This window comes from Channa argus, chromosome 8 (assembly GCF_033026475.1).
Source record: "Channa argus isolate prfri chromosome 8, Channa argus male v1.0, whole genome shotgun sequence".
NCBI lineage: Eukaryota > Metazoa > Chordata > Actinopteri > Anabantiformes > Channidae > Channa > Channa argus.
Window position 1 is genome coordinate 9,807,421 of NC_090204.1, and position 11,365 is coordinate 9,818,785.

The 11,365-nt window shown below is 39.5% G+C and overlaps 1 protein-coding gene across 2 annotated transcripts; it reads right to left on the bottom strand.

Annotated features, from left to right (window-relative positions):
* Positions 1 to 5,251: 5,251 nt before the first annotated feature.
* On the bottom strand, positions 5,252 to 7,704 carry s1pr3a (sphingosine-1-phosphate receptor 3a). 2 transcript variants are annotated; one of them, XM_067514190.1, is made up of 2 exons: positions 7,499 to 7,704; positions 5,252 to 6,716 (listed from the first exon to the last, which is right to left on the bottom strand). In XM_067514190.1, the coding sequence occupies exon 2, from the start codon at positions 6,613 to 6,615 to the stop codon at positions 5,416 to 5,418; it is 1,200 nt and encodes a 399-aa protein (XP_067370291.1). In that variant the 5' UTR covers positions 6,616 to 6,716; positions 7,499 to 7,704; the 3' UTR covers positions 5,252 to 5,415. The 2 variants fall into 2 exon arrangements, with proteins under 2 accessions (XP_067370291.1, XP_067370292.1); XM_067514191.1 differs by having other exon boundaries at positions 7,432 to 7,704.
* Between the last annotated feature and the right edge of the window lie 3,661 nt (positions 7,705 to 11,365).

The window sequence follows — 11,365 nt, forward strand, 5'->3', positions numbered from 1 at the left end:
TATCCATTAACAGCAGGGTTGGGAGGGAGCGGGTGAGGACTGGGGGGGTTGGGTGGGATGGCTTAGGGGGGGGGCAGCCCTCATTATTTGGGCTGCGCTGCAGTGAAAAGCATTGGGATTGCTTTCATTACGGAGCCAAATGAAATAGCAGAGGCTGATTACCCGCGTGACAGAGAGGAGACGAGTTGGATCGCTTGCTATTGGGGAGAAAGAGTGAAGGAAGGGGGGGGTAAGTGTAAGGAGGGAGATGAGGGAAGGGCCTAGGAGCAGGAGGGAGGAGGAGGGAACCTGGCTTTACTTCCTCAACAAGACACCAAACAAGTGTGTGGGGGTGTTTGTGAGTGTAACAGAGAGAGACGGTGAGATGGGGGGGTTGCTGCTTTAGTCTCATTTTTCATACAAGGCTCCCTGGGGGGAGATATGAATAATAACAGTGGCAGTGCTGCATGTAAAAATCAAACAGATATCACACTCTCATTTCTTTAGCTTTTGTATAGCTCTTACCTGGTCTCTGCTTTATTGACAAATTCTGCAGCTAATTTCTAGTGGACTGAAGGACGCTTAATAAATAACAACATTAGTGTAGACTGCAACAAAATTCCCAGTCCTGTCAGCATTATACAGTGATTCTGGTTAACGTAAATTGTCAAATGTGTGTGCACCTGTACTCAAATGTGTGTGTGTGTGTATGTATGAGTATGTGTGTGTGCAGCTGTCATGTCAGAATCACAATCTGTATAATCTTAAACCTGGGGGTGTGTGAACGATTATGCAGTGACGGCAGCTGTTGATCCATCAGACAGGCTTGAAGGAATGAACACCTGTGATCACCACAGAGCCAGTGTACATGTGAGGAAACCACATCACATGCACATATGCATGGCCCCACAGAGTCATGCAGATAGACATAAATAAAGGCAACAAAAGATATGTCACACCAGGAAAGTCACAGGAGAAAATAATAAAATCAACTCCTAATTTCATTCGACTACTTTGGTGTTGGGTCCTGGTCCTGTGTATGGTGCCTCGCTGGTGGACATTTGAGTAGAACAGTGTTATCAATTGTGTTTTTCCATACTATGACAAGTGAAAATATCTTCTGAGTTTCTATGAGAGAAGGCATCTTTAATTTTTACTCATTGCCACGGTTTCAATGTTCCAAAATCCAGACTATGTGTCAATCAAATCAAATCTCCTGATAAGGCAAATCAACTGAGTTATTGATTCTTAACTTTTATGATGTTTTTCTAAAATTTAGCTCTAATTGGTGCTTATTTAGACTGTATACTGTACTTATTGCTACAGAGAAATACACAGTTGCCATGGGCTTTAACTCTTATGTGAGATGCACATTTAAAGTTTGCACCTCCAGCTGCTCATGGACACAACAAACACAAACCTCCAGGATGCTTGCATGCATAGAGGCAGGGAATCAACCAGCTGTGCACACATGTTGAGCGCCTCTATTCAGGGATGAGACACGCATGTCAGACATCTTCCTGTGCTTATCCGCTGTCCCAGACATGCTAATCCCAACAGTTGTGGCAGACAAGAATGCAAGAGATAAATTGGAGGTCAGTATGAGCAGGTGTGTGTATGCCATCAGGCCCTCCTAGAAGACTGCAATCAGAGAAGGTTTGGAAATGGAGCAGCTGCAGTTTGGGGGATTTTGCAGGGGGGGTTTATTTGTTGGGTAGATCCTGGAAAAGATTGGTTACCCACTCCTGCTACCTATCTGTTATGATAGGATGACATTCAAAGGCTGATGTGAACTATTCCCACTTGGATCTTTGATTTAAAAATCACATGTCTCTAAAAAGGTTTAAACTTTCCTTCATTTAAAAGTTTATTATTTACTTGTAGCAGAATCACAGAATCAGTCCTGAGTTTAAAACTGTAGGTTTAAAGTTGTGTAGTTCCTCTTTTGTTATGACCAGGTTACATTTGAACATAGTACAACAGGAGCATAGTATTTATCTGCTGTAATGAACTGCAGGGCACAAAAACGTGAAAGGCACAGTAATTAGTCAAACACAGGCATGACAGTCAACTTCACAGTTGCTCACTTGTCCTTGTCCAAATCCTATATTATTCTGGTATATATGAGTAACCAATTTGCATCTCAGTGTTGTGATCTGTAATCAATATCCTGCAGTTACACAATCTAAATGCTGGAACAATTTGTTGATTTCCAACCATTGACATGTCATATTTGATGCTTTTATGCTATTGTAAACTGAACATTTTTGTGATTAGACTTGTGATAAGACAAAGCAATTTGAAGACACTCAAAAACCTCAGGTTGCAGTAAATGGTTTTTGGAGTTTTCTCACATTTTAATGCCCAAACCCTGAATGAAATAACTGAAAAGGGATTAATAGATAACAAAAATCAAATTTGAAAGGCTCATGAGTCCTATGTGATATCAACAGATGGTGCCTTGGGAGAACATAAGAAACTCGATAAGAAAATTATATATATTTTAAATAACAATCATCATGTTCTATTTTCGCTTTAGTATCCCTGATGTACTTCAATTGGAGATCAGGAGTAGCCATGATGACAGTGTGGTGTAGCGAGGGACGCTGAGATGAGTGTCCACCAATTCAAAACTCGGCCATCTCCTTCAGACAAAGTGACCTTTGCTCTTGGCTCCCCCAGCTTCTTCTCAGCTGCTCTCTGGATAAAGCCCTCTGATCCCGAGGAGCTTATCATCAAAGTCTGCTTAGGTCTTCCCTCTCTTTGTTCCACATATAATTACACTCCATTGAATCTAAGACCCGTGGAGGTGAAGGTAAGGAAAGGACAATCATCACACACCAGATGAATGAGTGTGTCTCCTCCAGTGAATGTGGTATAACTCAGTCATGGAAGAAAGAATGGTTTCAGCTGGGGGCTTCCTGCATGACAGGCCCAATGTGAAGCCACCTCAAATTGGACCCCTCGTTGCTCTCTGCCTGGTCCCACTCCACCTCCGAGCTTTATAAAGGGACTGAAGAGAATGACACAAGCAATTCATACTGGCACATTCAGTGCCTCAGAGCAGATGGAGTCTTTGTTCTGTCTCTCAAATACACACGAAACACACAAGTCTATCTGCACAAAAATGTAACACATGCAAATGCACACACACACACATGCATGTACTCTTCCACTCAACACACCAGTATAAATCCAGGATCATGATGACAGGGGGTGGTGTGATTCTCTTGTCCTCTGCCATGTTCACATTAGTCATATGCAAATAAGCATTGTGCACAGAGAATGACACAAATCCACCATGTCTAAATCCTCAAAGAACACTAGTGATGGTTATTTAGTTAACATGATTTATTAAGGTGTTTGACCCAGTTAGCACATGCAGCCATTAAATGGTATTCATTTCAGGTGTTTAAAATGGAAACGGAATTTGTTATATCTGAAATTAGAAGACAAAATAAAAACATGTTTGTGCATTTTTTTAATCTAGACATAGATGGAAAATAATATTGAGAAAATGGAGAAGTCTACAGATGTGTGACATTTATTATTTTTCCCGTAAAAACCATGAATTTAAGACAGATTGGTTTTGATTTAACTAACTTTATCAGAAGAAACCTATCATCAAGAGCAGCAAGTGGTGACTGTAAAACATCAACACATCACCCAGAGCTCTCAAAGTCATGTAAACAAAAAAGCATTTAAATCGACTAATGGCAAATGCCTCTTTAAGAAGTTAAGACGTCCCAAGAGAGTTTGGATTTCCGAAGTAAAAAGCCGAGTCTTTTAATTGATCTAACTGAATGATAAGCTGCCACACCTGTTTCCTGGAAGCCTTCACTTTTCTTGAAATTGAAAGATTGAAACTGAAACAATGCGCTCGGTTTGGAGCATCTCTAATAATAACCAAACTCAGACAACATACAGATTTAAAACACATGAATTAAATGTCTTTAGTTATCAGTATGTAGAAAACAAAGTGAAATGCACTTGGTGACCGTGTCTCAGAACCTTTTCACATTATCACTTGTGTGTATGAGTGTGGCAGCTTGACCACAGTCGTCCTATGAATGGGAATAAGAGAGCATCAATCAGTCTCCCATTATGATAATAAATGAGTGCAGCAGGTTAAGTCGGATGACAATTGTCTTGTGTGAATTCCAAATCATAAAATGACCAATTACAGCATTTCTACGTATACTGATATAATGCAGAAGTGGCTTAAGCTTGCATGTAAGCCTTTGATGTGAGTTGGCACATACAAAGACCAAAAGTGCAAAGGTTAGACATAGAGACTTTGTGGATGTATCCATCCTTGGTGAAGGGGTAGTGATTCATTGATATCTGTAACAATATGACACCTCATACAGCTCTTAGAAAGGGAAGATGATTTTATTGGCTACATGATGGTATCAGGCAGTACATCACCATAGACATTGAATTGAATAATTCAAACCCAAAACTTCTATTTGCTAGTGGTTAGTTGATGTGAGAGTGGTTTCTAGATGTGCTAATGAGAAGCAAAAAGGTCCATAAGTTTAGTTATTTACCGATAAAAGTGAGCTGAAATAGTCAAAAATGGCCACAGAGAAGTGGAACCCCACTGTTTAAAGTAAAAACTGTGGTATTACTGTCACAAAGAATTAGCTTGTTCTAACAACTAGTGGTAAAGAATTAAATACTAGTAATATCACTTTTTTCATTCATCCAACAGTTGTGTTTTGTTTTTTTGTTTTTTTACTAATGAACATCACAGCCTCATGAGGCCGCTGGTATGAATAATAAACGTGGAATATTGTTTTCTGTTACAGTGCATCTCATGTTTTAACAAAGTTAATATTACACTTCTAGTACCATGATGGTTTTTTGCACACATAGCAAAACATACATGCCAAAGATTTATAATATTAAGTGGGCAAACATTTTTACAGAAAATAAATAGTTATAATCTAAAATGCAGATGTTTTAAGAATACTTGCATTTAGCTCACATGCCCCAATTTGAATTGTTCTGCTTATAATTGTAAACTTAAATAAATATGTATGGACAGACACAACACTAATAAAGATAATTATACTCTGCTGTTGTTAAAAATATTACCTAGAGAGTAGTTTCACACAAAAAGAATAGAGATTTAATTTGGTGTTTGGTTTAGTCCAATAAACGATTGTTATTTTCAGTTTTAAACTAGTCAGTTCAATCATTTCGTAACACAAAATCCACTATTCTGTTTCTGTAGTGTTGTAAATAGTGGCTTTAAATTATTTAATTGTTTTTAATTAACAATCTGCATTAATTTGTTTCCAACTGAATAATTTTCACTCTATCCATGCTACACTCTCCACTGTACATAAATAAAAAGTGGCTGATAGCAGGATAATGTTACTTTTCTGTCTACTTATGCATAGGTATAATGTCTCATTAAGGTGCTTCCACTCAGAACTTACTGAGGGGCGGCAGCGCCCCGGCTTTCACAAGCACAGCTGAGAGCAGGTCTGCAGGCCCAGAGGGGTGTGGCACAGCAGTGGCAGGGGGGTCTCCATGCTTAATGTCAGAAGTCACAGGTGTAGGAACTTTCCCTCTACTCAGGGTGGACTTACCCACCCCACTGCCCCCTCCTCCACCTAAACTAGTCTTGCTGTTCTCCACTGTGGGGATGGCAGTGCCCAGGTGGGGGTTGCCCGCCACAGGAATCCCAGTCGGCTCCATGCTGGTTTGACAGCAACACAGCAGCCGGAAGAAAGCTGTTCTCATCTCCCTGCTGGACAGAGTGTATATCAGAGGGTTCAGGGCAGAGTTGAGCACAGCCAGGGCGATGAACCAGTCCACCTGGTAGAGCACAGGGCACTTATCTGGGCTACAACCCACATCCAGCAGCAACAGGAGAAAGAGGGGGGCCCAGCACACAACAAAAACTCCAAGAACAATGACCACTGTCCGCAGCAAAGCCAACGAGCACTCTGAGGGCCGGCTGCTCACCCTGCGGCCACTTGAGGTCACCAGGCGGTAAATCCTGATGTAAAGGATGATGATGGCCACCAACAGAGCGCTAAAGACACTAATGCAGAAGGCCACATAACTCTTAGCATATAGTGGTAGCACTGTAGAGCAGGAGGGCAGATTGTTCCGGCAGTTCCAACCCAGGCTGGGCAGAGCACTGAGCAGCACTGACACAAGCCAACAGGCTGCCAGTAGTCCTAGAAGTCTCCCTCGACCTGCAGTCTCACAGGGACGCAGACGCACCATAGTCATGTGCCTCTCAATCCCAATGGCCAGAAGGCTGAACGTGGAGGCACTGAGGGCAACAAACATGCTCCCTTCTCTGGCTAACCACTGGGCTGGTGTCAGGAAGAAGGTGTTACGCCCTGAGGTAAAAATGTTAACTACATAGGCCACACCAGCCAGCAGGTCTGACAGTGCCAGGTTTCCAATAAGGAAATACATGCGGCTGTGGAAGCGCTTGTTTTTCCAGAGAGCGAGCAGAACCATAATGTTCTCCAGGACAATCAGCACACAGATGAAGAGCAGCACAGCCATTTTACAGGCCCCACTGCTGCGAGGCCGGTCCCATTTTCCTGAGTGATTGTAGTGGTCCACGATGACCTTATTCATCCCTTCCTCCACTACATTCCCCATACTGCCTGCCCTTCCTGGCCTTCCTTAGTCACACAGCAGAGGGTGCCACAGCACTGGACGCAGCAGCAGGAGGAAAGTCATTGTACAGCCTCTTCCAGGGCCTGTCAATCAAATGCAGTAAAGGGATAAAATTTAACCTTAAAACGTTACATTCTCCACTAAAATAACATAGAAGTTACACTCAACAACACTGTGGATACTTTTCTTAAGAAACACATCTCTAGAAAGACTCTAAAGGCAGAAAGCATGCTGTGAAGGAACATAAAAATAGCAAATGTTTGTATATACTTTATATAAACTAATTAGAAAAATCACCTAATATTATGCCTACTTATTTAATCTAATCTAATACAGTTGTTCCTTGGCCAAGGACAAAGCAGCATTCAGTAAATTTAAGTTTCCTATACTCACAATAGACACGCACAAAACGATTTAAAAATCAAATATAAGCTCGGACCTGTAATTACGACATTGCAATTAGTTGTTCCTTTTATTATTTGCCACCTTTAAAATAGGAGATGTGGCAAAACTCAAATATATAAGGAATGTACTACTTTTTATGTAACTCATAAAGTTGATGATGAAAAGCTTAAATATATATATACACAACTAAAGGTTGTAAAAACTCGTTTTTGTCAAGTTTAAGGTCATTGTGCGCACGGATAATTCAATAACACTGTGGAGACTGTACTGCTCGTGCTGTAGGTTTTTTTGTCAAAATACAAGAAATCACATTTTCGGTCATTTTAGGTAAAACCAGATGCGTGCTAGTAGGAACTATTTATTTTGAAAGTGAAGTTACGAGAGCTGTGTTACCGACTAATGAACGTGTCTCTCCATCATCTCAACACCTCTTCATCGCAGCTACAGTAACTTTCTGTACCTTCTGGAGTCAGTGCCTTCACCCAAACATGTCTTCAGGGTAGCGAGGTCTCTCTATAGTTTGGAAGCTGTGTAAATATGAGCTGATCCAAATTAGGTGGTTCCCTTAAAAAGCAGCCAAAAGTCCAGAAGTTGTCCGTGCCTGTGTCCTGTGCTGAAGTATATTCCTCCAAACATCTACTACATCCACTCAACTCTTCCTCTTCTGTCCTTTCTCTATCCTCCCACCTCTCAGACGTGGGGGCGGGACCCTCTGTTATCTCTGCGTTGGTTGGTTGTTGCGTATGCTTTGTTTATTAGTGGGAGAGCTGTAACCTTCACACTTATAATATCCTAATTTTTTATTATTTTTATTTATTATGTTTAACTTCAACTTTTTTCGGTCGCTCTCTCCTTCTAGACCGTGTATCGTAGAAACTTCGTTCTACTTCCTAAACGTAGGTCACTTTTAGGAGATGTGGCTTTTATCCTTCACTTTATGTCACTTTCCCCCCCTGTAAGTCAAAGAGAGACTCTTGAAAAATTCCCTTCAACTTGCCTCCTTTGATCAGTTTCCGGTGTCCTACTTTGTCGTAGAAACTTCATTTAAAGTTTAAACGGGTCTAGACACTTTTTCTCAAAAGTTTCTCTTTTGATCAGCTTCTTCGTATCTTTTATACTTTTTGACTAATCGCAAATTTAGTTTGAGGCACACTTTCGTGATTTTTCAACAGTGAACACTTTAACTTTTCAGCTTCGACTATCAACTTTTTTCCTCTTCTTATTTACTTCAGTAAACTTTCATTTTTCAGTAACAAATAATACATCACCATTTTGGAATGCTCATGCTGGTTTGGGAAATGTGATTCTTATAGTGATATAGTTTTTTTTTTTTTTAGGTGTTGGCCAACAGCTAACACAATGCTGTCTAAAACTCCCTTATAATGGAGGTCATAAAATTGTCATCCAAATCACAAAACTTTGGAGATCCTTACCAATTTTGCAAATAGAGGATTATGATGAAGGTGATGTCATGGAGATTGACAGGTTTGAGAGTAGAGCACTTTTGACTTAGATAATGATCTAGAAGGTGTGCAACAAAGAGCTGACCCAACATTTCCTGAAGAGAATGATAAGAAGGAAGGTGATGATGATGATAGTGATGATAAACAAATGGGGGACGATTATGATGAAAACAACCTCATGGAGATTGATAGGTTTGAGATTAGTACTTTGTAACTTAGAAAAAGATATAGAAGCTGCTGATAAAGTAGCTTATAATGACAAACCAAAGGAGTAAAGAAATGATTCAGAACAGGAGGGTGACATGCCTAATGGAGGTTTTGCTCTAGAATCCTGCCATCAGCCACCAGCTGTTGCAGAACAGATATTATGTTTCAGTGAGGGAATCTACTCAGTTGCATCTGCAGAAAGAAACAATCCAGTAAGCTTTTTTAAAACATCTAAACTGGAAGCCATGGCATTCCCTGCTCAGTTCCCCTACAGGCCACAATACACTGGATGAAAAAAATTATCACCTTGCAATTATTTCAAATCAAGGCTTTTCTGTATTGATGAACACTTTACCAAAGATACAAATTATTTGTTCTTTGCCTAGTTTGTGACTGAAATAAGTTTGGACACTTCAAGCATGACAATACAGTTACACAAAGGAAAGCCACTGATCAGAGATGGAAGAAATATAACCTCAGCAATGTTGCAAGATAAGCAAGAGGTTGAGAAACTGGTGTGAAACAAAGATGTGCTTAGATTGATGCAGCCATGGAGAGGGACTCCAGCATATTGGGAGAAAAAGAGAGCTATTACACACAAACACTTTATCAACCTAAGATTTGTCTGTCTCTCTATTAATGAAATGGTCCATTGTTAAATTTTACACACTGAATAAATATGATTCTCATTTTACCTCTCTACATCTCAAAGTCATGTCACAATGTGTTTCATTTTTTTAGACTAATAACACAGAGGAAGTAGAAGGTTTGGCAGAAGAAGAGGGGACATTGGTGGTTTTAACCCAGGAAGGAACAGAGGTGGAGGTCCCTGGAGAAGTGTGGGGTGGTAGTGGCATCATGACCTTGTCTGCACACCTGCCGTTTTCAATCACTGTGTACATGAAGGGAAGGGACATCTCTAAAGTAGAAGGACTGCCATCTTGTGAGGTGTGTAAATTATCTAAATCATCTCATAATCGTAATAAATGTGATTTAAAATATATTACCTGTGTAATATAGTAGCCTAACTGATACCATAATTACAATTAGGCATTCAAGCATGATAATCATTGCTGCATATATAGGGAAAATAATATATTTTTTGTTTTCATTACGATACATCACAGTGAAGACCTGTGCTCTCCTGCTGTTTACCAGGCCTGTATTCATGGAACACAGATATACACACACATACACAAACACACAGACACACATATACAGTTGTTATTGTTCTTTTCCAAATAAAGATTTTATTGTTAATTTGGTATTCTCTGTATATTATTAAGATGATTAAGTTATGGAAGACAAAAGGAACTGTATCCCTGTTGAGTGACAGAGAAGTACACAGTTTTAGAAGGCTAACTTGCAATCACACCCACCACGACCTTTTCACCTCTTGGTAGAACAGATCAGCATTTGTTATTATAGGTCTACAGTCACTAAGGGAAAGTTGCTGCACTTTGTAGTATAAAGTGGTTATGATATTAAAGATATATGTTGTACCATGACCTGACGTCACTGACCTACAGGGAACACACTTTCAAAATAAAGGCCCTTTTGTTTAAATTTATAAGATATTAGCATTCTAAATGTTTGAATGAGGTTATGGTGACGTCTACATACAGTAAAAGTCCCAAGTTCTAACAGGACTTCACACTCATGACCCACAGGAAACACGCTTTCAAAATAAAATACTTGATAATCAATTTTTTGGCATTTAAATAGTAAAATGAGTTTGTGGTTTTAGTCTCCTTGCAGTAAAAGGTTCAGGTTCTAACATAAGCACAGATTCCTGATGTACAGCATGTACACTTTTATAATAATCTCTTTTTTTAAATTTTTTGCATTTAAATGCCTTAATGAGTTAGTGGTGAAGTCTCCCTACAATTAAAACACAAACACAACCTCAAACACAACCACACACACAAACACAGAGAGGAAACACACTTTCAAATTAAAGCCACTTTTCAACCTTTTTCAAATATTTTCAGTATTAAAATGTTAACTTTATTTATAATGATAAATTCTTAGCTTCTTTCTTTGTGTCTTTTAATATTAACTTTTTACCTATTAACTTCTTCCTTTGTTTCTTAATTCAAATTTTCCTGAACGTTTGTTTTCTTTCTTCTCCTTTTCGTAATCTTGTGTCTTTCTCCTTTTGTCCGTATTTATCTCTCTTCCTCTTCTGCATCTTTTCAAAGTTTTCGTGTTTGCCTCCGCATTTGCAGCTTTGAACGTGCAAACATGTCCACTCTCAGCAGCTTCTAAGCGATCGTCATCTCAAGGGCAGCTCTCCCACGTAATTTCCTTGAAAATCACCTTTTCCAGTTAGAAATTGATTTTCTTGTTTTTCAGGTGTAGATCAAAATGATGTGTCCTCTGTGAAGAAATAGGTGACTCTTTCAGTAAAGAACACCTAATTGGTCTGTGTCATTAAATTGCTGGCTGCATTTAACTTGTCCTAACACATATTACAGTTTTTTGCCTTAAGGCTCCCTATAAAAATAGTTTTGCACACCAGATAATTTTATTTTTAACTACACACATTTTCATTTAAACTTTTTATCAAAGCAATGGGGAATATTTTCGGGGTTGATGCAAAGCAAACTCTGTCTCCCCTGGCCAAAAGGGTAAGACACGAGCTAACAGATGTGTTT